This window comes from Macaca mulatta, chromosome 5 (assembly GCF_049350105.2).
Source record: "Macaca mulatta isolate MMU2019108-1 chromosome 5, T2T-MMU8v2.0, whole genome shotgun sequence".
Classification (NCBI taxonomy): Eukaryota; Metazoa; Chordata; class Mammalia; order Primates; family Cercopithecidae; genus Macaca; species Macaca mulatta.
The window spans coordinates 149,282,029-149,307,644 of NC_133410.1; the positions used below are offsets into that span (position 1 = coordinate 149,282,029).

Genomic DNA, 25,616 nt, shown 5'->3' on the forward strand with positions numbered 1-25,616 from the left:
AAATGTTTTGTACAGTGGCTTCATAAGTGTGAACATAGTTTCATTGCTCCATTATGCCTAGATTCAATCACTTTGTCCATTTCTTATACTGTAAACTTTCAGAGTTTTCAAATAATTAACTTTTACCTAGTATGAATGATTCACAATGGATTAGAGGATCAACAAAATGTTTATCATACAGCTTGACTGCTGCTAAACTTCCAGTCACAGGAAAACCAAGGGCATATGCATGGTATATGGTAACCTTAATTTCTTTAGAGTATCATTTCTCAAATTGTTCCATGAAATAGCAGTTATTGTTAGGTGGGAGAATAAACTTATGTGATCAAACATGTTTGGGAAACACAGTAGTAATGCTGAAAACAGGTTTTCATGTGCAGAACTTCTCAGTCTTTAATAAGCTAACATACTTCCTTTTATAAATTTAAATTTAAAATTTATTTATTTATTTATTTATTTAGAGACAGTCTTGCTCTGTTGCCCATTTACTCAGGCTGCAGTGTAGTGGCGTGATCTCGGCTCACTGCAAGCCCTGCCTCCTGGGTTCATGCCATTCTCCTGCCTCAGCCTCCCGAGTAACTGGGACTACAGGCACCCACCACCATGCCCGGCTAATTTTTTGTATTTTTAGTAGAGACGGGGTTTCACCATGTTAGACAGGATGGTCTTGATCTCCTGACCTCGTGATCCACCTACCTTGGCCTCCCAAAGTGCTGGGATTACAGGTGTGAACCACCATGCCAGGCCTTTACTTCGTATTTTTTTAAGTTAGGATATTCTTCATCTTATTCATATATACTAACATGTACACAATTTGGGAAAAGCAGCTTTATAGTAAAGTTATGTTGTAAATCAGCATTTATAGCATTTAATATAAATCTCTTCATTTTATTTACCCCATTTCATTTTATCAATATTAAGAGGAGACAAACATTCACTCTCCTTTGAATTGTTTTTAAACATGAAAGACTGCTATTCAATTCTTGATCCTCCTTTTTTTTTTTCTTTTTTCTTTTTTTTGAGGCAAGATCTCATCTGTCACCCAGGCTGCAATGCATTGGTGTGACCTTGGCTCACTGCAGCCTCCACTTCCTGGGCTTAGGTGATCCTCCCACCTCAGCCTCCAGATTAGTGGGACTACAGTTGGGCACCACCATGCCTGGCTAATTTTTTAAACTTTTTGTAGAGCTGGGGTTTCGCCATGTTGCCCAGGTTGGTCTTAAACTCCTGGGCTCAAGCTATCTGCCCACCTAGGCCTCCCAAAGTGCTGGGATTATACACATGAGGCACCATGCCAGGCATAATGGGGAGGTGGAGAGGTTGAAGGAAAGGATTATCTATAAGAATGTGACCTTTAAAAGGGGTCCATGCTTGAAAGACACTGGTATTCATAAACATTTATTTTCGAAATAAACTTTCTGCCTTTGAATCTTATCACTGGTTTAATAGCAATATTTATGATTCTATTCTGAATATATTAAGTTTAATAGTTTGATAAGAAGTAATTTTAAGAGTAAAACAAACATGATTTTTACTATGCATTATATAGTTTATGGCAGCAAAATTGTATATATTACAGTATATATCACATAATTTTAAAATTTTTTTAAGAGAGCCAAACTATTTACTCCTCATTTAGTCAATACAAGACTCAGACCTGGGCCGGGCGCGGTGGCTCAAGCCTGTAATCCCAGCACTTTGGGAGGCCGAGACGGGTGGATCACAAGGTCAGGAGATCGAGACCATCCTGGCTAACACAGTGAAACCCCGTCTCTACTAAAAAATACAAAAAACTAGCCGGGCGAGCTGGCGGGCGCCTGTGGTCCCAGCTACTCGGGAGGCTGAGGCAGGAGAATGGCATGAACCCGGGAGGCGGAGCTTGCAGTGAGCTGAGATCAGGCCACTGCACTCCAGCCTGGGCGACAGAGCGAGACTCCGTCTCAAAAAAAAAAAAAAAAAAAAGACTCAGACCAAAGGAAATACACTGCTTAATAGCCCACATACAATTCTTTGAAATAAATATAAATATTAGTTCTAGGCCATAAGAATGGTTGATCTTTATATTATTTTATCATTTACCTGCTTTTCATTAAAGACACGGGTATGTTTGTGTGTATATGCACATCTGTGTATTTAACTAAGTGAAACGGAAAAGGAAGATCTAGATTTTTACATCCATTTTCAAAATACAAGCTATATTCAGAAGCCAAAGCTAATACAAAATTCAGAAAAAGTATTCCAAAATATAGCAACACTTACTGAACTATCAAGGGTTTATCAGCAAAAATGAAGGGTTTTGCTAATACAGCAGATATTGCATGATGCTTTGCTCTAGATTTTAATACCAGTCCTCTGTCACCAGGTACCTGGTTTTCTTTCAACTCTTCAATTTCCCATCTTCCTAAAAAAATAAAGCAAAGCAAATTAAACTAAAACAGAAAACACTGACCTAAGAATTATTTATCAGCAGTTGTGAGCAATAATTTTTTCCAGGAAGGCTGACTTGGGAAAAATAAAAATTTTAAATCAGGAAATATCTTCAACTATATATGTATGCCTGCTCATTTATCTTTTTTTTCTATCAAGGAATTATTTCATTTTCTTAACTAAAATTGTGAAAACTAATAGCAAACACTATAGTGTCTAATTAAGTCACTCTTAAAGCTGAATTAGTTTGGTTTTTCTATGAAAGAGTTTTTAATCAATGAAATGTGGTTTGTCTCAATAGGGTCAATATTGTATTTTTAAAATGACATATTTATAACTGCATATGACACAAAGAGCATCCTTAACACAAAATGAGTAGTCTATTTATTTTGAAATGCACAATACTCATCAGCTACTTTTCTTACTTGCAGCAGTTACTGTAAAGATTTAAAGTTCATTTTGAAAACTGCATGCTTAATTCACACAAACCCTTCTCAGGCTACACTAATCAGTTCTCAGAACTTTTGGCCAGGAAGGCAGCAAAGCACCGCATAAGCACTAAGCTATAACAAGGCAAAACTGAGTTAGGCCTTCTCTGGGTTACAATTTTCCATGTTAAGATCAGGACATTCCTGAAATTAGATTATGGGCCACATACAATGCAAAGCTAGGTGGGCTACCTGTAGCCCAAAAGTTATGTGTTAGACTTTACTCCTTTACCGGTTTTAGAATAGAAAATCAACTCATATTAATTTGTGTAAAATCTTGTGTTTTGAAAATTATAAGTATTGCCTATTCCAAGAAAATTCAATTCAGCAAAAACTGGCTATTTTCCAGTATTGTGTCAACTCAAAATATTTATTAATGAGCATTTTTGAATTACATATGCTCTTATATCCTTTTGTTTTCTTTCTAAGAAAAATAATGCAAGAACCAGACACAATCTTATAAATCAAAGAGGGCTAATTTTTGGTCTATAATTGTACATACATTTTTAGACTTTTAAAAATGTGTGTGTTTTTATTAAGTTTCCAAGTTTCTTTTCTTCACCCCCCCCCCAATTTGGTCATATTATTTTTTGTGAAAAAGATAAAGGTACTTGGTTTTCTTTCTCTCACATTGATGGTGAATTGTATTATCACTAACTTGTAGTTTGCCCCTCGCCTGCTATAAAGGTCTTATTTTAAGAAGTAACAACTTTATCTGGAAGTCCTAGCCAGAGCAATCTGGCAAGAGAAAGAAATAAAGGACATATAAATTGGAAATGAGGAAGTCAAGCTATCACTGTTTGCTAATGATATGATCGCATACCTAGAAAACCCTGAAGACTCATCCAATAGACTACTAGACTTGATAAATGAATTCAATAAAAGTCTCAGGTTACAAAATCAATGTACACAAATCAGTAGTACTGCTACATAGCAACAACGACCAAACTGAAAATCAAATCAAGAACTCAATAACTTTTACAATAGCTGCAAAAAAAAAATAAATAAATAAAATCCCTAGGAATATTCCTAACAGAAGTGAAAGATCTATATAAGGAGAACTACAAAATACTGCTGAAAAAAAATCATAGATGACACAAATGGAAACACATCCCATGCTCATGGACTGGAAGAATCAATATCTTGAAAATGATCATTCTGCAGAAAGCCATCTATAGATTCAATGCAATTCCTATCAAAATACCAACAACATTTTTCACAGAATTAGGAAAAAAATCCAAAAGTTCATATGGAACCAAAAAAGAGCCTGAAGAGCCAAAGTAATCCTAAGCAAAAAGAACAAATCTGGAGGTATCACATTACCTGACTTCAAATTATACAAGGACATATTATCAAAATAGCATGGTAATGGTCTCAAGTAGACACACAGACCACTGGAAGAGAATAGAGAACCAGAAATAAAGCAAAATACTTACAACTAACTGATCTTTGACCAAGCATACAAAAACATAAATTAGGGAAAGGACACCCTATTTAATAAATGGTACTGAGAAAACTGGCAAGCCACATGTGGAAGAATGAAACTGGACCCTTACCTGTCACCTTATACAAAAATCAACTCAAGATGGATTAAAGACTTAAACCTAAGATCTGAAACCATAAAAATTCTAGAACACCAGAAAAACTCTTCTAGACATTGACTTAGGCAAAAAATTCAGGACAAAGAACCTAAAAGCAAATGCAACAAAAATGAAAATAAATAAATGGGACCTAATTAAACTAAAAAACTTCTGCACAGCAAAAGAAATAATCATCAGAGTAAGCAGACAACCCACAGAGTGGGAGAAAATATTAATAACCTGTGAATCTGACAAAGGACTAGTATCCAGAATCAAGAGACTCAAACAAATCAGTAAGAAAAAAATTAATCCCATCAAAAAGTAGGCAAATGACATAAATAGACATTTCTCAAAAGAAGATACAGAAATGGCCAATGAACATGCTTAGAAAATGCTCAACATAACTAATCATCAAGGAAATGCATATTAAAACCACAATGAGATACTACATTACCCCTGTAAGAATGGCCATTATTAAAAAGTCAAAAAACAATTGGCATGGATGTGGTGAAAAGGGAACATTTATACACTGCTGGTGCAATGTAAATTAATATAGCCTCTATGGAAAACAGCATGGAGATTTATTAAAAAACTGAAAGCAGATCTACTATTTGTCCAGCAATCCCACTACTGCTTCTACTGCTTTTTCTGTGCATATGAGGTGGTGTCCTTTTTGGACTAGATAAGCATATAGACATATATACACATACACACACATATATGTGTGTGTGTGTGTATGCATGCACAGGGGATTTGCTGGGATGGCGAACACGATGCAAAGGAAGACATGTAGGTATGACCTTTATCTTACACTAAACAGAAACTATGAAAAGGAATCAGACAGCTGACATCCAACATACTATCTGTTTTGCTGTTGTGATGTAACTGCTTATTGGGGTCTGAGCGCAAGGTCACATGTTTATGAGTATGAGGTCCTCTGAGAAAGAAGACATTACCACTATCAGTCACTGTGAGAAGAGGCCGATCGTGATTCAGCATATAACAATCAAGGAGGCTGGTTTTTAGATCACAAAGAAGAAAATAGTTGGTCATACTCTAAGGTAGTCCTGTTACGGAAGACAATATGACCCCTGCCTATAGGACATTTCTTTCTAGAGCTAAGACTGAAGATAATCCTATTAGACACCCTATGATAATGGATATAGGCCTGGAGATGAGGATTCCAGAAGTAGCCACATATCTTGTAGCTCTCATTAGTTATCCTCTGCTTTTTACTTGCTAGGAGAATCTTACCATAAATTATAATTTGATCTAGGTGTGTCTAGGCTTGAGATGAAACCATAGAGACAACAGTAGCCTGGGAAATACTGCTTCAGGAAATGCAAAAGACTAACCAGCAGTAGAATGAAAATTCAACTGTTCAGTTAGAAAACTAGATTAACTGGCTTAGGAGTGAGATTTTCAGAAATAGCAAAGGGGTTTTCAGAAATATTGAAGAGGGACAAGATAAAAGACTGAACATTTTATTGCGAGGCAGCATGGGGGACTCCAGCCAACACCATTTAACAAAAATATAATCTCAAAAGTTAGTGAACTCCAGGCCATACCGGTTATATCTAATACTTAAATATTTTACCATCGTATATCGAAATCTCCTCATCCATGTCATCTTTCTTTGCTTTTGATAAGACCCATCTGTAAACAAAGTTGAACATACATATATGTCATTAACAATAAAATCAGCAACTTATAGATATAATGCATACAGAAACACAACAAAAGATCACCCAATACAGTCACTTTTCATTCAACAATAAATTCATACTTAGATGCTAAATAAGGATGCCTTCACCACATAATCCTGGAGGACTAGAGTTAAACCGAATTTGGAATCTATAATTTCCTAACTGTATGATCACAGGTAAGGTACAAGGAGCCTCGGTTTCTTCACTTGTAAAATGGGGATTAAATATGGTAATTATCTATTTCTTTTTAGGACATCTGACACATAATAATTTTAATATTAATTTTTGTTTTTTCCATTATTGTAATAGAACAGTACTCATATTTGTCATCTGAACTTAAAGAGTGTTAATATCTGTCCTACAGAATGAATAAATATGATAAATTTCATCTTTACATTCAGAATTAGTATATTTTCTTTGAATAAATAACTATTCAAATTAAACATTCTATCAATTACAAAAATATACTAAGTACTGATTTACATTGTCAATTAAACTACTTTAATTTTTTTTTTAGATCTGTAATAGAGGTAATTTTCACAGGTCAAAACCTAATAACTTCAAAAAAGCTAATAAATCAAAACATTCTCTTGAATGAATACTCACCCAGCCAACCTTCCACTATCAAAAGTTTCTGCAAAATATACTTCTCCTATAGGTTGAGGTGTCTTATATTTAATCTAGAAAAGAGATTTTCCAAGTCTAAAGTTATTCATTTTCACAAATATTTCAATTAAATAATCTTCCTAGTGAAGAACATAGTATGCAATGCACATACAGGTAATACAGATATGAGGTGACAAACCCATACCTGTACAAAACTTTGTATCCTAGTAATGATAAGGTACAAGAAAATATAAGAAATACCATGATGACAAAAATACTATACATACAAACAGTGGATACACTGACCCCTTCTAACACAGAAGGAACAAAGGGACTCTGACAAGTGACAATATTTGTGGATAAAACTCTTTGGGAGCAAAGGAAATAGCATAATGAAAAGCATATAAGATGTAGAGCTTAGTAAGCACATAGGCTTTTAAAATTAACTCTTAAGTTTTACTGTTAGGTACCCTAAAATATAATAATATAATTTTACAAGATTAGGAACCCAGAGAATGAAAAGATTCTATGGAGATAGCATTGCAAAACAATGATCAACAAAGCATTGTTTCAAGTGCCTTTGAAGTGTTAGCTGTTAGGGTGGCAATAATGATGACGGTGGCAGTGGTATTGCTGGTGATATAGTGGCTCCTTTAATTCTTATAATATTCCTATGGGGGAAGTACCATTTGTGCCCTCTTTATATATGATGAAATTGGGACAGACAAAGTAACTTGCTTACTGCTGTCCAGTTAGATAATTGTAGGACTTATATATAAAGCCAAAACTGTCTGATTCCAAAGCTCATGCATTTTTACTACATGATACAGAATTTACCAACAAAATAATTTAAAAGAGTAAAGACTGATAAACTATCAAAAGATAATTTAAACTGAGGACCAATAAATAAAAATTTGCCCACAGTAATAGGTTAGTCTGGATCCTCTCAGAATCAGCCTGTTGTGATTGTATCTGTATGACTAGTGAGATTTCTTCCATTAGGCTTTAGGGAAAAGGGTGCAGAAATACTTTTTCTATTTTCACTGTCCCTATCCCACCCTGATAGTAAAACACTTCCTGTCTATTTAAGGGGGTAAAATCGGTAATTACACAAAATTCCACAAATTACTGACAGGGTCAAGATTCAGCTACCTAAACTGCCAATCTTCTATGAAGTTTACTGAATTACAACTTTACTGTTCTCTGTATTTTTATAGATTGACAAAATGGGCAACGGTGTCACAAGAGACTTCCTTCTGATAGGCCACCCCTAAAATCAGTTTATTTTGCCCTTTATTTATACTTCACCCTATGTAGATTACTCATGCTATAAAATTAGCAGCATCAAAAATAATTCTTTCCCACTTCTTATCATATTCTCAAAGTATCACCAAATAAGTCAAGAGTGGTAGTTACCTGTCAATTTCTTTGAAGTATTAATATTAACCTTCAAAGATCCTGTGGTAACTGTATCTAAGTCAGTAATTATTAGTACTTGGAGTACTTACTTTCTGCAGATTATAGAACTAGGCTTTAAAAAATTGTCCTTACAGAGCTTAAATTTAACAGGGGAAACATACTATTCACCTTAGACAGTGAAATAACACATTTGCAAATGAAAAATTCTTAATAAGAGGAAATGAAGTAAAGAAGTCTGTAACAACTACATATTATTCCCTTTGGCCCTTCAAACAGTAGCTGGCACAATACAATTAATGCTTTCTCACCATCAAAAATATTTCTGATTATCACAAGGTTAGATATGAATATTTCCCAATGTAAAAGCTCTTATGTATCATCAAGGTATACAAAAATTCCTGCAATTTCTCAGACTCCTGTTAATCACTACTCTAAAATACATGTTTTAACAATGCTGAGACAGAAACATGAGTCAGGTTTACCAAATGCTCACCCCTCACCATCACTTCCTTTTCTAATTCATCCTCCTTCTTGGCATTTTCTTTCCTCAGAGAAATAAAGACAAATACTTTACTTCTTGAAGAATTGCAAATTATATGGCCTTTTATTTGAAAAGATCTAGCAGTGTCAGAAATATGAATAAAAACCTTACTACTAGCTCAGTTCTCTGTAATCAGTGACAAACTCCTCTTTTTTTTTTTTTTTGTTTTTTTTTTTTGAGACGGAGTCTCACTCTGTCGCCCAGGCTGGAGTGCAGTGGCCGGATCTCAGCTCACTGCAAGCTCCGCCTCCCGGGTTCACGCCATTCTCCTGCCTCAGCCTCCCGAGTAGCTGGGACTACAGGCGCCCGCCGCCTCGCCCGGCTAGTTTTTTGTATTTTTTAGTAGAGACGGGGTTTCACCGTGTTAGCCAGGATGGTCTCGATCTCCTGACCTCGTGATCCGCCCGTCTCGGCCTCCCAAAGTGCTGGGATTACAGGCTTGAGCCACCGCGCCCGGCCGCGACAAACTCCTCTTTTGATAGTAAAAACCTTGCCCATATTTATTTGTTTAAGAAATTGTGCTAGATGCCATGAACACATTTCTGAAGTACGTGGGCTCTCTAAAAAATAAAGTAATAAGACGTTTAGAAAAAAATCAATGTTTTTCTATCTGTCTTTAAAATGAAGACTACTAGAACTGAAATGAATCATCAGAGGTCTATCACTTCATTGTACTATGTAAAGGAACAATTTATGACTCATTTCTCAAATAACCATACCTCTGAGGAAAGTTCACCTTCATTAACATCAGTTTCTTCTGAATTTTCTTCTAAGTCTTCCATCTCAACATCATCATCCATAAATTCTGCATTAATTGAGATGAACAGAAGACCCAAGCATAGCCAAAAGGCTTGGAAACGCATATTGATTATCTGCGAAATTAAAAGTAATTAGTGAAAATAAAACAAAATTGTGAAAATAAGTGTTAAGTATATGTAGAAATAAATAATTTCTCCATAATAGCTCTTTTATTCTAGGATGGCTTTTAAAACAAATCATTGACAAAATTATTTAAAATACGCTTTGGGCAAGTGAAAATACAAACTTGAAATCTTTTAGGAAACAGATTCTACAGCTGCAGGCCTTTGTCCAAAAACAAAGAGCCAACAGCACAAAATCTAAAGATAAAGATGATAGTAATTATCAAACACAAATAATATGTAGACCTCTTTAAAAGAAAAAGTATCATGATTCCTAAATGTTCGCTGAAATTGTTTTTATTGTAATGTTGCTTATATAAACATAAAATGGAAATTTTATAATTATAAAACCAAAATACATTTATATATAAATGCTGAAAAAAGATACAAAAAATGTTTTATCACAAATTTAATGTGGAAGTGTTTTACTAAAATCAAATCACAGTCAAAAGATCAAACAAATATAAGGTTTATTGTAATCAGGTAGACTGCTATAGAGAAAGTTCTTTTGCATTTATAATTCCTATAATTTCATGATTACATAATTACTTATATATTTATGGACAAAGATAACACAAAAATGATGGATGCTGTCATTAATTAGGAGACTTTGATCTCTCTAAATCACAAAAGAGGTATAACTGGGATAGGACGTAAATGTAAAGGGATCAATTTGACACAATGAAATAGGCTTATTTCCTTAATTTCCTAGTTATTGGCACAGAAACTTATATATCTGCAAATTGCTTATTAATTGTGAACTCTAAAAGCTTCATTATTCTAAAAGTCTAAGATCCTTCCATGTTATGTAGTAAAAGGTACTTTACTTGACTTGCTATTAATCAGTTTTGAGCAAAATAAAAATGCATAAACAGTAGCAATAACAAACATTAATATAACTTTAGACCCATATCCTCTCTTTCAAATGAATATATACTTTAGGTTCCAAATAATTAATTTGTTGAAAAAATACATTCTACGTGCTTTGTTTGAGCTCTGGTGTATTGGGCTGCCAAGGAAGAGTTAAGAGGAAGTCAAGCAGGCAGTGCTCTATCTGGAACTCTACTCTTGATTCAACCAGAGCACCCCAATTTCATTTGTATTCTATATTATGGTTTTTCCTGACTTTTCCTTAGAAATAGTTGCCAATGCTTCAGAAAAAAGTTCAGAAAACACTTTATCTTAAAAGTTTGTTTCTTCTTTAAAATTCTATGGTCTTATATTTACATAAAAGAACTAGCTAATTTAATCTTTGCGGCCCAGGACATGAATAGAGTAGGTACTATTCCCAATCGACAAAACAAAAACAGAGACTTCTAAAGAACTGCAATTAGTTACAAGGCATTCTGTAGACAGTGCAGTTCTATTGTTTTTATTTGTTCTTTTTTTTAAAAAAAAATCAGAAATACAGACTTCATACTTTCTGTGTAATGCTGCAGTATCCTATCATTTTTCAATGCTGCACCAGCTGACAATTGAGAATTAGATCATGAAATTCACAGTATTGAAGTCTATCTCAAAATGGTGCCAACATGTTATCAGTTCCAAACAAAACTATGAAGTTTGTCACATGTCATTTCTTAGAGAGAGGTATGCTACTGACAAGTCTGTTCTGAAACTCTGAGAGGCCAGATGCTGGGGTAATACTATAAGAAAATGAAGTAGTTAATTTATGCATTTAAAATTGTTTTAAATCGCATGGTAAAATATATTCTCATTGTTGTACAACTAATTTCCTAAACTTTCTTCGTGCTCTAAAACTAAAGCTCTATACACATTTAACAACTCCCCACTACCCTGTCCCTCCAGCCCCTGGAAACCACCTTTCTAATATCTATCTCTATGATTTTGACTACTCTAGGTACTGCATATAAGTGGAATCATACAGTATTGGTCGTTCTGTGACTGGCTTATTTTACTTAGCATAACACCCTCAAGCTTCATCCATGTTGTAGCATGTATCAAATTTCCTTCCTTTTTAAAGCTGGACAGTATTCTATTGCGTGTATATACCACATTTTGTTTATACATCCATCCGTCAGTGGACACTTGGGTTGCTTCCACCTGTTAGCTGTTGTGAATAATCCTACAATGAATATGGGTATACAAATAACTCTGAGACCTTGTTTTCAATTATTTTGAGTGTATACCCATAAGTTGAATTGCTGGGTCATATGATAATTCTATTTTTTTTTTGAATCCTCATACTGTTTTCCATAGTGGCTTTACCATTTTACATTCCCACCAACAAGGCACAAGGGTTCCAATTTCTACACATCCTTGCCGACATTTGTTCAAAATTATGTGGTTTTTTTTTTTTTTTTTTTTTTTTTTTTTTTTTTTTGATAGTAGCCATTCTAATAGGTCCTAATATGGGGCATCACATTGTGGTTTGATATGCATTTCCCTGATGATTAGTGATACTGAGCAGTTTTTCATGTGCTTGTTGGCTATTTATACATCTTCAAGGGAAACATGTCTATTCAAGTCCTTTGCCTATTTAAAAAATCAAGTTTTGTTCTTGTTTTGAGTTGTAGGAGTTCTTAGAAATTCTGGATACTGACCCTTTATCAAATACATGATTAGCAAATATTTTATCCCATTGCATAGGTTTTTCATTCTGTTGTGTTCTTGATGCACAGAACTTTCTAATTTATTTTACAATTTATTCGAGTTAATTTTTGTCTGTGATTTAAGGTAAGGTTACAACCTCATTCTTTTGCATGCGGATAGCTAGTTTCCCCAATATTATCTCATGAGAAAACTGTTCTTTCTCACAAAATGGTCTTGGCACTTTAAGAAAATATTTGAACATATATGTGAGAATTTATTTCTAGGCTCTTTATTGTATCCCATTGATATATATGTCTGTCTTTATGCCAATCTCACACTGATTTGATTGCTATAGCTTTGTAATAAGTTTTGAAACATCGAGATACGAGATTTCCAAACTTTTTCTTTCCCGAGATTGTTCTGGCTAGTTGGGGTCCCTTGAGATTCTAAATGAATTTTACTCTTCCTGCAAAAAGGGCTATTAGGATTATGATAGGGATTGCACTGAATCTGTGGATTACTTTGGGTTGTGTTTCTATCTTATTAAGTCTTCTAATCCCAATGAACATGTCTTTCCACTGATTAATATTTGTTTCTTAATTTCTTTCAGCATTTCATAGTTTTTCATGTACAAGTATTTTACTTCCTTGATTAAATTTGTTCCTATTTTATTATTTTTGATGTTGTTATAAGTGGAATTGTTTTCTTAATTTCCTTTTCATTGTTAGGATACAGAAGTGCAGCTAATTTTTGTGTGCTAATTTTTTTACCCTGCAACTTTAGTGAATTCATTTGTTTGTTTTTTGAGATGGGGTCTCACTCTGTTACCCAGGCTGGAGTGCAGTGGCACCATCATGGCTCACTGCAGCCTTGCACTCCTGGATTCAGGTGATCCTTCACTTCAGCCTCTAGAGTAGCTGGGACTACAGGCAAGCATCACCATGCCCAGCTAATGTTCTGTATTTTTATGTAGAGATGGTTTTTGCCATGTTGCGCAGGCTGGTCTTAAACTCCTAGACTCAAACGATCTGCCTACCTTGGCCTCCAAAAGTGCTGGGACTACAGGCATGAGCCACCATGCGTGGCCTTCATTTATTATTTCTAACAGATTTTTGTATTGTGTTTGTGATATCTTACGTACAAGATCATGTTATCTGCTGAGATAATTTTACTTCTTCCTTTTCAATTCGAATGTCTTTTTTCTTTCTTTTTCTTCCCTAATTTCTCTGGCATGGGAGAGTGGAAAAAGCAGGCATCCTTGTCTTATTCTAGATCTTAAAGGAAAAGCTTTCAGTCTTTCACCATTTAGTCTGATGTTAACTGTGGGCTTTTCATATATGGCCTTTACTATGTTGAGGTGGTTTCCTTCTATTCCTAGTGTACTGAGCGTTTTTTTACTATGAAAGAGTGTTGAATCATGTGAAATACTTCTTCTGCATGAATAAAGATGGCCATGTGTTCTCCCCTCTCTACATTGTTAATGTGGCATATTACACTGATTTTCTTATGTTAAATCATCCTTGAATTTTAGGAATAAGTCCAACATGGTCATAGTATACAACTCTTTTAATATGCTGCTGACTTCTGTTGTCAAGTATTTTGTTAAGAATTTCTGCATCAATAACCATCTGGAATATTGCTCTGTAGTTTTCTTGTAGTGACTTTGGCTTTGATAACAGGGTTATGCTGGCTTCATAGAATGAATCTGGAAGTGTTTACTCCTCTTCAATATTTTGGAAAAATTTGAGGAGAACTGGTGTTAATTCTTCTTTCAATGTTTGGTAGAACTCACCAGTGAAGCCACCTGGTCCTGGGCTTTTATCTGCTGGGAAGTTTTTGTTTACTGATTCAATCTCCTTACCAGTTATGGGTCTGTTCAGATTTTCTACTTCTTCATGATTAAACTTGATAGGGTGTGTGTTTCTAATAATGTATCCATTTAATCTAGATTATCCAATTTGTTGCCATACAATCCTTCAGGGTATTCTCTTATAATCCCTCTTATTTCTGTAGAATCAGATGTAGTGTCCTTTCATTACCAATTTTAGTTATTTGAGTCTTCTCTCATTTTTCTTAATCCAACTAAAGGTTTGTTATTTTTTGTTGTTGTTGTTGACCTTTTCGAAGAATTAACTCTTGATTTCACTTGTTTTCTCTCTTGTTTTTCTGTTTTCCATTTTGTTTCTCTCTGCTCTAATCTTTATTATTTCTCTCTTTCTTCTAACTTTTGGGTTTCATTTGATCTTTTTCTAGTTCCTCAAGGTGTAAGTTAGGTTGTTAACTTGAGATCTTTTGTCTTTCATGTAAGTGTTTACAGCTATAAATTTCCCTTTTAACACTGCTTTCACTGTATCCCGTAAGTTTTGGTATCTTTTGTTCTCAATTTTCATTTGTCTCAAGATATTTTTCTAACTTTCCTTAAGACTTCTTTGGCTCATTGTTCAAGAGTGTGCTGTTTAATTTCCACATATTTGTGAATTTTTCTTGTTTTCCTTCTACTATTGGTTTCTAGTTTCTTTCCTTTGTGTTCAGAAAACTTACTTTGTATGATTTCAGTCTTTTAAAATTCATTAAGACTTGTTTTGTGGTCTAATATGGTCTATCCTGGAGAATGTTCCATGTGCAGTTAAGAAAAATGTGTGTTCTGCTATTGTTGGGTACAGTGCTGTCCATATGTTTATTACATTGAGTTGGCTTGTGGTGTTACCTATTTCTTTATTGATCTGTATGGTTGTTCTAAGTTATGCAATTTTAGTACAGCAAGAATTTGTTTATATGGTATAGGGTAGAACATTTAGTGCTAATGTCACCCTCTTCCCTCCTTATAAATTAAAAGGTAGCATGCCCAGGGTTCCAAGCTTCTTATGTATTCCTCACTCCATGAGGCTTGCTGAGATCACTAAATATCAGTTGTGCCTTCATAAGAAGGGAGGCACTAAAGAACTGCATCCTTCTGCACCAACACGTATCTTTGATCTCATGTATGTTCTCTGCACTGCTTCTGTGCTAGTTCAATAACAAATTGAAGCACAAGTAACTTTATCCATGAATGAGATACCATTCTTCCCAATCTTTGAAATCTAGATCAAGTAGTCTGGTCTACTTTAAATAATTACACCAATATCACCTAAAAACCCTACTGGATCTCCACTACCACCCCCAAATTACAAATTATAAAGTGCAGCTCATGTACTGGTATTGAAGTAAAGCTCACTGTCACATCAAAGGTAAGTAGGGCACACAAAGAAAAGACAATCACAGGATATGTAATATCTGTTGTAAAATGTGGGAGAAATTGCTGGCTGATCAACAGGGTAATTTCCTTGGCACTAGATGTGACCAGGGAAATGAATTCCAGCCAACAGAATGTAAAATAGAAGACCTGTATGCCGCTGTCAGCCCTTGCCCGTAAAAACTTCCCATAATTATGATTTATAATTATGATCTTTCCCCATCTGGTTTGATGCAAGTAATTTTGAAAATCATGGTTGAAAATGGCAGAATTACAAGGTAGAAAGTTGCAGAATCCCTGAATCATTACTTGGAGGAGAGCCATTTTATTAATCAGAGAAGCAGAATCAATTGGGTGTGTGTGTGTGTGTGTACATACAGGCATACCTCATTTAACTGCACTTTGATTTATTGCATTTTTCACAAATTGAAGGTTTCTGGCAACGCTGCATTGAACAAGTCTACAGTTGCCATTTTTCCAACACTATGGTCACTTTATGTTTCTGACACATTTGTGTGATTCTTTTTTTTTTTTTTTCCTGAGATGAAGTCTTGCTCTGTCACCCATGCTGGAGTGCAGTGACACAATCTCAGCTCACTACAACCTCTGCCTCTTGGGTTCAAGTGATTCTCCTGTCTCAGCCTCCTGAGTAGCTGGGATTACAGGCGTGCACCACCATGCCTGGCTAATTTTTGTATTTTTAGTAGAGACGGGGTTTCACCTATTGGTCAGGCTGGTCTCGAACTCCTAACCTTAGGTGATCCGGCCGCCTTGGCCTCCCAAAGTGCTGGGATTACAGGCGTAAGCCACCGCGCCCAGCCTTCTTTCATTCTCAACACACCTATTTAACACACTTCTGTACATGCTATTTCTTATAACTGCGATGCCTTTCTGCTGTTACTCAGTTTTAATGGCTGACTGAGGATGGGAGCAACACTGGCATATCCCAGAAGTGGTGTTTGACAATCACCTATTATTTAAAGTTTTAGTTTTCATGTGGCGTCAGGAATGCAACGTAGAATGATAGAATAAAAAGTACACTGAACATGGCACCACCGCACCAAGTTTCTAGTTTTATTATTAAAAAGGCAAGTGATTAAAACTGCTCTGCACCTGTTTTCTCATTTGTGACATGAACTAGACAATCCAAAGATTCTTTAAAGTTCATAATTCTAGTTTTCTATTTAAAAACACCAATATTTATTAGGTACTTAGTACTACAGCTAACTTACAACACTGTTCAATTTCTAGACAGATGTATCAACATATTTACATCATTTACACACAGTAATTAACCTTATCAACTAGCTAAGACAGAGAGTACGGAAAATCTTGTTCTGAGGATGAGATCTAAATGTGACTGGAAGATCAAAGCAATACGACGTGAAGGCCAAACTGCAAACTGAAAAGAGGTCAAACTCTCAATGACCCAAAGGAGGGCTACCTCGAGTGATGTCGACATTTGTAAAGCAAGCAAAATCATCAGATGAGATCGGGATTTTGCCTGCTTTTAAGCAACAAAAAGTTTCTATGTTAATGAACCCTCTTCTAATTTGAGACTTCTTCCCGAGGCCACATTATTTACCTTTTCTCTCCCAGTCCTGAGCTTTGGTTGCCATTTGCTTTTAACTCCCAAGCAAACACCTCCTCCTTGTTGCTTGGGCAGCTGCTATAAATAAAATCAGCGAAAGTGTCTGATTGATGGTAAACAGGCCTGGGGCGATAATGAGTCTAGTAATTAGGGCCTCTCTGGATTCAACCCAGCCCTTTCGCCCGCCCCCCGGCGGCGCACACTGGGCTCCGCGCGGGTATCCAGGGAGGGGCCGACAGTCCTTGGCCCCACCGCGTTGAGGTGGGTTCGCTTCGCTTCCACAGAGGTGGAGACTGCGACAGTCGAGCCTATTTTGGTCTCGTTTGGGTTTCTGTGAGGAGCAGTCAGCGGAGTGAGCAGCGCCCGGACGCGCCCCGGGCCCCCTCCACAACCATTGGGAGAGCGCCCCGGGGCTCGAGCGTGGAACGGGGCCGCAATGGCAACCGCTGGGATAACGGCCTCGGCTCCCGGTGGCTCCTCAAGCCAGCAGGGGAGGCCGTCTGGGCAGGGAACCTAGCTGTCCCGGCACCCGTCCGCCCCAGCCCGGGCGCAGCAGGTGGACGCCGCGGTGCCGGAGACACAAAAGGAGCGACCGATCCCCTGCGTCCACCCACGGGGCCGCCAGAGCCCAGTCAAGACCCTAGCTCGCTGCAGCCCCATCGCCAGACTCAACATCCACCCTCACCTGGCCCGGACCGCTTCAGCCCTCTGGCGGCAAAATAACTGGGTGCCTGGGGAAGCAGCAATGATCCGCTTCCTCACCCCAATCCGCGCGCAAAGGGCAGCGGGACAGCGGAAACGCGGCCTGCTGCTCACGCACCTCTCTTGTGGCCTGTTTTCGGCAGTGACAGCCCAGATGTCCGAGTCGCTGCCACTTGGTCCCCGCGTCTCTTCAGACCAATCCCGCTGGCGGCCGCACAGCAGCGACTACTAACCGCGCATGCGCGTGCGGCGGCGGGCGAAAGGCGGCGGCTGTCCCAGGCGCGTGCTGCGCGCTCCTGCTCCGAGGGGCTCAACCGCCTCCAGGGGGAGCCGCACAGCGAGCCTGTGCCGCCGCCGGCCGGTTGTGGAGTGAGCCCCGCTCCCGGGTTAGCCGAGGAGGAATTCCTCCTGCAAGTCTGAAGAGTTTTCCTTCTCTGAGCGCCCGCCCTCTCTGCAGACCGTGCGGTTCTACCTCCTGTTGCTCAATGCTTGGGTCCTGAATTTTATGTAAATCATATTTATGAACAACGTCCAGTAATAAGTGCAGCAAGATTAGGGCTCTAGGCTTTCTCTAGAGTTCTAGATGTTAACAGATCTGCAGTCGTGGTGATTAATAAGGAGCTTTCCTGTCTGGTGTGTGTATATGACAAATACAGATATGTTAAGTGTTAATAAATACATTGTATATAAAACAATATGTTCTTTTTCTCTCCAACAACACTATTAATAAGAGCTGCTAACATTTATTGTGTTCATTGTGCTCTAAGGGGCTTACATTCATTGTTTAACCTTCATAGCAACCCAGGTGATGAAACTGATGATAACTTGCTCGAAGTTACACAACCCGTAAACAGTGGAAACAGGATGTAAATCAGGTCTGTCTCTCCCAGAGCCTGCAGTTTCAATCACATTGAAATAAAACTACAGCATAAACGCAGTGTTCAATCACAAGCTGCTTTGCCTTTTATATATTGGATCATTCAGCTTTTACTACTTATATTTTACAGTAAATCTTGACTTTGAATTTGGTATAATACCAATTTAATTTTATCAGAAGATTAATTAACAACGTTTGATTGACTTGTGAGACTAACACCCTTGTTGAAGAGTCTCAGTCTTGAAGGACTGGTGGCATTCCGTGCACACCGTATCATTATTGGCTGGGGTCAAGATCACTGAGTTTTTTTTCACATTGCTTTACTAATTAAGACCAGCATTTCTAAACTTTTGACTTTGTCACCTCTGGGAGAGTGTTTGGATAGTGTTAAAATTTACTGGTTAAAAAGACATTTGAGATACTTTGTAACAATATTATACCCTTTATTTCTATCTTCCATCCTGACTTCTATTATTCAACATACTTCTGTGGCCCATAACAAATACACTTGAACTGCTAGAAAAGGATTTTTTTTAAAGGATCCATTCAAAGTTTGCAATGAAGAAGCTGAAAACTAAAGATGTAAGAATAGTGAATTTTTGTAAGATTTAGTAGTATCTTCTTGGTCACATAGTACTCAAAACCTTGAGAACTTTTTTTTTTTTTTTTTTACTCTTTGGCTGCTACTTTCACTGCCTCCATAAATTAAACTCTATCTCCATAAAATCATCTAAAAGAGGTCCTCACCCCCTTCAGCTGCTGTGCCATTTCTCTAGTTTAGATTCTCACTCCTTTAGAAACTGTTGCTCAGAGTTGTCTAACTAGTTGCCCCCCTTCAGAGCCTCCCACCTACACTTCATAGTTGAATCCTCAGCTCATTCAATAGTTTCCAATGACCCTTCATTACCCACAGAATGAAATCTAATCTGTTACCTTGAAATTTAAGGTCTTAACATATTTCCAAAATTATCTGCCACTTATTGAAAGGATGATTGAATATAATATTTATAATTTTGTTTAATAGGCAACTTTTCATCAGAATAATACAGTGTGATAATAATGTCAAAGAATAATCTGAAAATGAGACCGGGGTATGACTTTTTGAGCATGAGGTAGTGTTTAATAATACAAGGGGAGGAGTCTCAGAAGATAATGCTGAATGGTAGAGTTGTGAAGTGTTCTGACACATCAAAGTTGAAGAGAGATTTGGGAAGAGACCAAGGCGATGTAATCAAGATTGGAGGGACCAGAGTAATCAGAAATCTAGAAAAACATAAAAAGCAGGAAAGGTGACGTGGCATGGTGACTCATGCATGTAATCCCAGCTCTTTGAGAGGCTGAGGCAGGTAGATCCCTTGAGCTGAGCTGCCTGAGACCAGCCTGGGCAACATGATGAAACCCCATCTCTACAAAAAATACAACAAAAATTAGCTGGGCATGGTGGTGCATGCCTGTAGTCCTAGCTACTTGGGAAGCTGAGGTGAGAATGGCTTGAGCCCAGGAGGCAGAGATTGCAGTTAGCCCAGATAGTGCCACTGCACTCCAGCCTGGATGACACAGTGAGACCTTGTCTCAAACAAAACAAACAAACAGAAAAAGGCAGAAAGTTTCATGCTACTTGATGGAACAGAGTGATGTCCTGTTGGAAGCCTGTTTTGTAATCAAAATCAGAGCTGTGTTTTATTAATGGTCTACTATGTGCAAGTTGTTATATGCAGTTGACCCACAGGTATCATCCTTATTTTACTTATAAGGAAATAGACCCCAATCAGTTACATAACTTATTCACACAGGCCTTAAAATGTAGAGTGAGGATTCAAAGCTTGTGCTCTTTCCACAACACCTTGCCACTTGAAAAATGCAGAATATAGGAAATGCCTCTGATTCTCAGGATTAAAGAACTATGTAGAATGAAGTTTTAACTCAAATACAACGAAGGGACTCAGAGCCTAGATAATTCAAATAATACTTTAAAATGTTTGTATAGTTTCATATATTTTGAAATGTGCTTTTTAATGGTGCAGAGAATAGAGAAAAGGAAACAAGTATTCCACAAGTATTTCCAGTGGGTTGATTTTTATTTTTAAGGTGTATAATTATGTCTATGGCAGAAAATAATCTTTTCTTTCTTATATTTATACTTATTTTCTGAGGTTTTTTCCCTTATTGCTTTAACAAAAATATCAAACAATAGTAAATAATAGTAATGACAATAGTCATCGTTGTTTTGTTCCTGGTTTTTCCCAGAATTCGTCTGGTTAAACTATATAGTTGGCAGAATGAGCCCATGCTGAATTTTTATCTTGTGTCTCAAGATAAAGCCCCCCAGAAATGCCACCCTACTTCAGGATTTATAGAATGATATACAGTCATAGTTATCAAAGAGTTATCAAAGAGTATTAGTATCAAGACAAATCAATGGGACAGAATAGATTCTATATGGACTTACATGTGTATGTATTATGGCCTAGATATGGTTGCTTTGTCCCAACTAAAACTCATGTTGAAGTTTGGTCCCCAGTGTGGCAGTGCTGGAAAGTGGGGCCTAATGGGAGGTGTTTGGGTCATGAAGGTCCTGTTCTCGTAGGTGGCTTGATGCCATTTCAGTAGTGAGTGAGTTCTTGCTCCGACGAGACTGGATTCATTCCCATGAGAATGGCTTGTTATAAAGCTAGGTGCCCCTCAGGATTTTCCCTCTTTGCATGCTCTGCTTCCCCTTTGACCTTCTCTGCCATCTTTTGGCCAAGCACAAAAGCCTCACCACAAGCCAGAGCCGTGTCCTTGAACTTCCCAGCCAGTCAAACTGTGAGCTAAATAAACCTCTTTTCTTTATAAATTACCCAGTCCCAGGTATTCTGTTATAGCAACACAAAACAGACTAAGACAGTGTTGACAAAGGTATACATGCAGTTGGTAGAGAAAGAATAGTCTTTTCAACAAATTGTGGTGGTACAATTGAATTTTCACATGTAATAAGTAAATTTTTCAATCCATACTGCACAGCACATATAACAAAAGAGACTGGCAGCAATTTCCCCTTGCCTTAGATATTTGTGGAACTTTGAACTTGAGGGAGATGATTTAGGGTATCTGGTGTAAAAAATTTCTAAGCAGCAAAGCACTCAAAAGGTGACATGGGTGTTATTAGAGGCATTCAGTTTTAAAAGGGTAACAGAAGATAAAAGTTTTGAAAATTTGCAGCCTGACAATGTGAGAGAAATGAAAATCCCCACTGCAGAAATTTGCATAAGTAGCAAGAAGCCAAATGTTAATCCACAAGACAGTGGGGAAAATATCTCCATGGCATGTCAGAGGTCTTCATGTAAGTCCCTCCCATCACAGGCCCAGAGACTTAGGAGGAAAAGACACTTTTGTGGGCTGGGCCCAGGGCCCCCCTGCTCTGTGCAGACTAGGGACTTGGTGGTCTGTGTTCCAGCTGCTCCAGCCATGGCTAAAAGGAGTCAAGGTGCAGCTCAGGTTGTTGCTTCAGAGGGTGGAAGCCCCAAGCCTTGGCAGCTTCCAGGTGGTGTTGAGACTGTGGGTACACAGAAGTTGAGAATTAAGATTTAGGAACCTCTACCTAGATTTCATAGGATGTATGGAAATGCCTGGATGCCCAGGCAGAAGTTTGCTGCAGGGTCAGGGGCCTCATGGAAAACCTCTGCTAGGGCAGTGACAAAGGGAAATGTGGGGCCAGAACCCCCCACCCAGAGTCCTTGTGGGGCACCACCTAGTGGAACTGTGAGAAGGAGGGCCACCATCCTCCAGACCCCAGAATGGTAGATCCACTGACAGCTTGCACTGTGCACCAGGAAAAGCTGCAGACCCTCAACACCAGCCTGTGAAAGCACCTGGAGGGAGGCTATACTCTGGAAAGCCACAGGGATGCAGCTGCTCAAGACCATGGGAACCCACCTCTTGCATCAGCGTGACCTGGATATGAGACGTGGAGTCAGAGGAGATCATTTTGGAGCTTTATGATTTGACTGCCCTGCTGGATTTCAGACTTGCATGGGGCTTGTAGCCCCTGTGTTTTGGCCAATTTCTCCCATTTGGAATGGCTGTATTTACCCAATGCCTGTACTCCCATTGTATCTAGGAAGCAACTAACTTGTTTTTGATTTTACAGGCTCATAGGTGGAAGGGACTTGCCTTGTCTCAGATGGGACTTCGGACTGTGGAATTCTGAGTTAATGTTGAAATGAGTTAAGACTTTGAGGGACTATTGGGAAGGCATGATTGGTTTTGAAATGTGAGGACATGAGATTTTGGAGGGGTTGGAGCGGAATGATATGGTTTGGCTGTGTCTCCACCTAAATCCCATCTTGAATTGTAACTCCCACAATTCCCAAGCCTCATGGGAAGAACCTGGCGGGAGGTAATTGAATCATAGGGGTGGGTTTTTCCCATGCTGTTCTTGTGATAGTGAATAAGTCTCATGAGATCTGATGGTTTAAATAAAAAACAGGATTTTCCTGCACAAACTCTCTTCTCTTGTCTGCCACCATGTGAGGTGTGACTTTAACCTTCTGCCATGATTGTGAGGTCTCTCCAGCTACGTGGAACTATAAGTCCATTAAACCTCTTTCTATTGTAAATTGCCCAGTCTTTGGTTATGTCTTTATCAGCAGCATGAAAATGGACTAATAAATATATAAACCAGTGGGGCCATCTGGGTCTACATTTGGGGTGGAAAGATTTAGAGCTGGGTTTTCTACCATTTTACACACACACACACACACACACAAACACACACTATTTTAATGGAAATAGAGACCTAAACTTTAAAAATTATAGAAGTTTTATAATATAATTTATGGGACTATATGCTTGATGTGGGTAGGTAGGTTGTTTCAAACAATATAAAAAGTGCAAAAGTCATAAAAGAAATTATTAATATATTTGACTATCTCAAAGTTGAAAACTTTTTTATGTCAAGAGACAATACAAAATAAGTTTAAGACAAAAGACTTTCTGAAAAAAGTAATTTTCCCATATATGACAAACTATTAATATTTGGTTTGGGAGTTTAATTAGGTTCCTGCGTGTGTTTTAAGAACCTCACATTTAAATGAAGAAGAAGAAGACAAATAGTTCATTAAAAAATCAGGAAAGATATAAATATGTGAGAAAATTTAAACCCTACTTGTAATTCGAGAAAGGCAAACTAAGACTATAACAAAATACTGCTTTCACTAGACTGGCAACAATTTCAAAGCTCACTAATAGCAAAGGTCAAGGCTTGGGAAAACTGCTGCTTTCAAACACTACTCTTGAGGATACAAGTTGATATGGCAATTCTGGTGGCAATTTGGCAGTATCTGTTAACATTAAAAATGTTCATACCCTTTGAGTCAGCAATACCAGTTCGGATTATATTTAAAGTAGGAAGAAGACTCTATGCTCAAGTAGGCACACAGAAGAGTGTTTATTGAAACACTGCTGTAACACTAAAAAAAAATTTAAATAGTAATGGATCAATTTCTGCATTAGAGAAGGAAATGCTAAATAAATTATGCCTATTCATATTTTGGAATATTATGTTGATGTTGAAAAGAAAGAACTAAATCCATGTTGGTGACACAGAAAAAAATTAGGTAACAAATATTGAGTGAAAAATCAACTGACATTTTAACCAAAGGCTTTTAAAAATCCAAAGCAATACCACACATTTTAATAAGTACATATGTATGTAAATGCATAGGAAAAGATGCGGTAGTATTCATGCCAAATTGAAATCAGAAATAGTTTCTGGGAAAAGGACTAGGATTTTGGTTGGTTGTCAGGTAGAACTTTTGCCTGGTTGGTAATAGTTTTTTTTTTGTTTTTGTTTTTTGTAATAACAAGGATATATTTATGCATTAATTGTACAATTAAATAAATAACATTAAAATTATCATAGTATAATATTGTTCTTTACTTGAAATGAATTTCCTATTTTTATTTTTCAGTAGTTTTTAATGGTTAGAAATGAGTGTTGAATTCCAGTACATGCTTTTTCAACCCATGTTGAGATTATTAATACATAAATTTCCTGAATTTGAGACAATCTTGCATTTGGGGAATAAGGACAACTTCTATGGTCTGAATGTTTATGTCGCTTCAAAATTTGTATGCTGAAATCCTAACCCCCACAGTCTGGTATCAGGAGGCCAGGACTTTAGGAGTTGGTAAGGTCATGAGAGTAAGACCCCATGGACTCTCTTTCCCCTGCCATTATATGAAGACACCGTGAGAAGGTGCCATCTTTTGAGGAGCCAATCCCTCACCAGACACCAAATCTACCAGCACTTTGATCTTGAACATCCCAGCCTCTAGAACTGTGAGAAATAAATTTTTGTGGTTTAGAAGCCACCTAGTCTACGGCATTTTGTTATAGCAGCCAAACGGAATAAGACACCAACCTTTTCATAACTGATTATTCCATTATTTTGTTTCTCAGTTCTATTTATGAAGAGTTTCTTTAGCCTTTTAACATATGTATCCATAATTGAGATAGTCTATAATTTTTCTTGCCTGAATCTGGTAACAGAATTAAGTTTATTTTATATAATGAATTAGGAAGTTTTAAGAATTCTCTCATGCTCTGGAATCATTTATATAGTATGAAATTTTATATTGTTTTTTGAAATTTTGAAAAGTTTAACTAGTATAAATTTATGGGCTTTTGGTGGATTGGTTCATTGAATTTTCCTGAGTTATTACTTATTTCTTCAGATTTTCCACTTTCTGCTATATAATTTTAAATACTTTTTTTCCAAAAAACCATTCATTCAATGAGATATTCAAAGTTGCTGGATGCACGTTTGTAGTAAGGGAAGCCTGTTTTCTTGAGGAAGGAGCCTACAACATCAATAGTCGTGTATATTATGATTCTTTCCCCAAATTTTCCCCAGAGCAACCAAGGAGACTATGCACTAGCTGAAGGGAAATATCCAGACCTTCTAGAGTTTTTAAAATACTGTTTCTGAACT

At 37.2% G+C, this 25,616-nt stretch overlaps 1 protein-coding gene across 5 annotated transcripts in view; it reads right to left on the bottom strand.

Annotated features, from left to right (window-relative positions):
* Positions 1 to 17,995, bottom strand: part of CLGN (calmegin) — a 32,700-nt gene extending 14,705 nt beyond the window's left edge. Inside the window, exons 1-6 of one of the 5 annotated variants that reach the window (XM_001089765.5) lie at positions 17,884 to 17,995; positions 17,058 to 17,141; positions 9,487 to 9,639; positions 6,808 to 6,881; positions 6,093 to 6,151; positions 2,260 to 2,401 (exon numbers count right to left, since the gene is read on the bottom strand). In XM_001089765.5, coding sequence (XP_001089765.3) covers positions 2,260 to 2,401; positions 6,093 to 6,151; positions 6,808 to 6,881; positions 9,487 to 9,630 — 419 coding nt within the window. In that variant the 5' untranslated portion in view covers positions 9,631 to 9,639; positions 17,058 to 17,141; positions 17,884 to 17,995. Of the gene's footprint in view, positions 1 to 2,259; positions 2,402 to 6,092; positions 6,152 to 6,807; positions 6,882 to 9,486; positions 9,640 to 17,057; positions 17,142 to 17,748 lie in introns of all 5 variants that reach the window. The other 4 variants (XM_001089882.5, XM_015139251.3, XM_078002286.1 and 1 more) reach the window with 4 other exon arrangements.
* Positions 17,996 to 25,616: the final 7,621 nt, after the last annotated feature.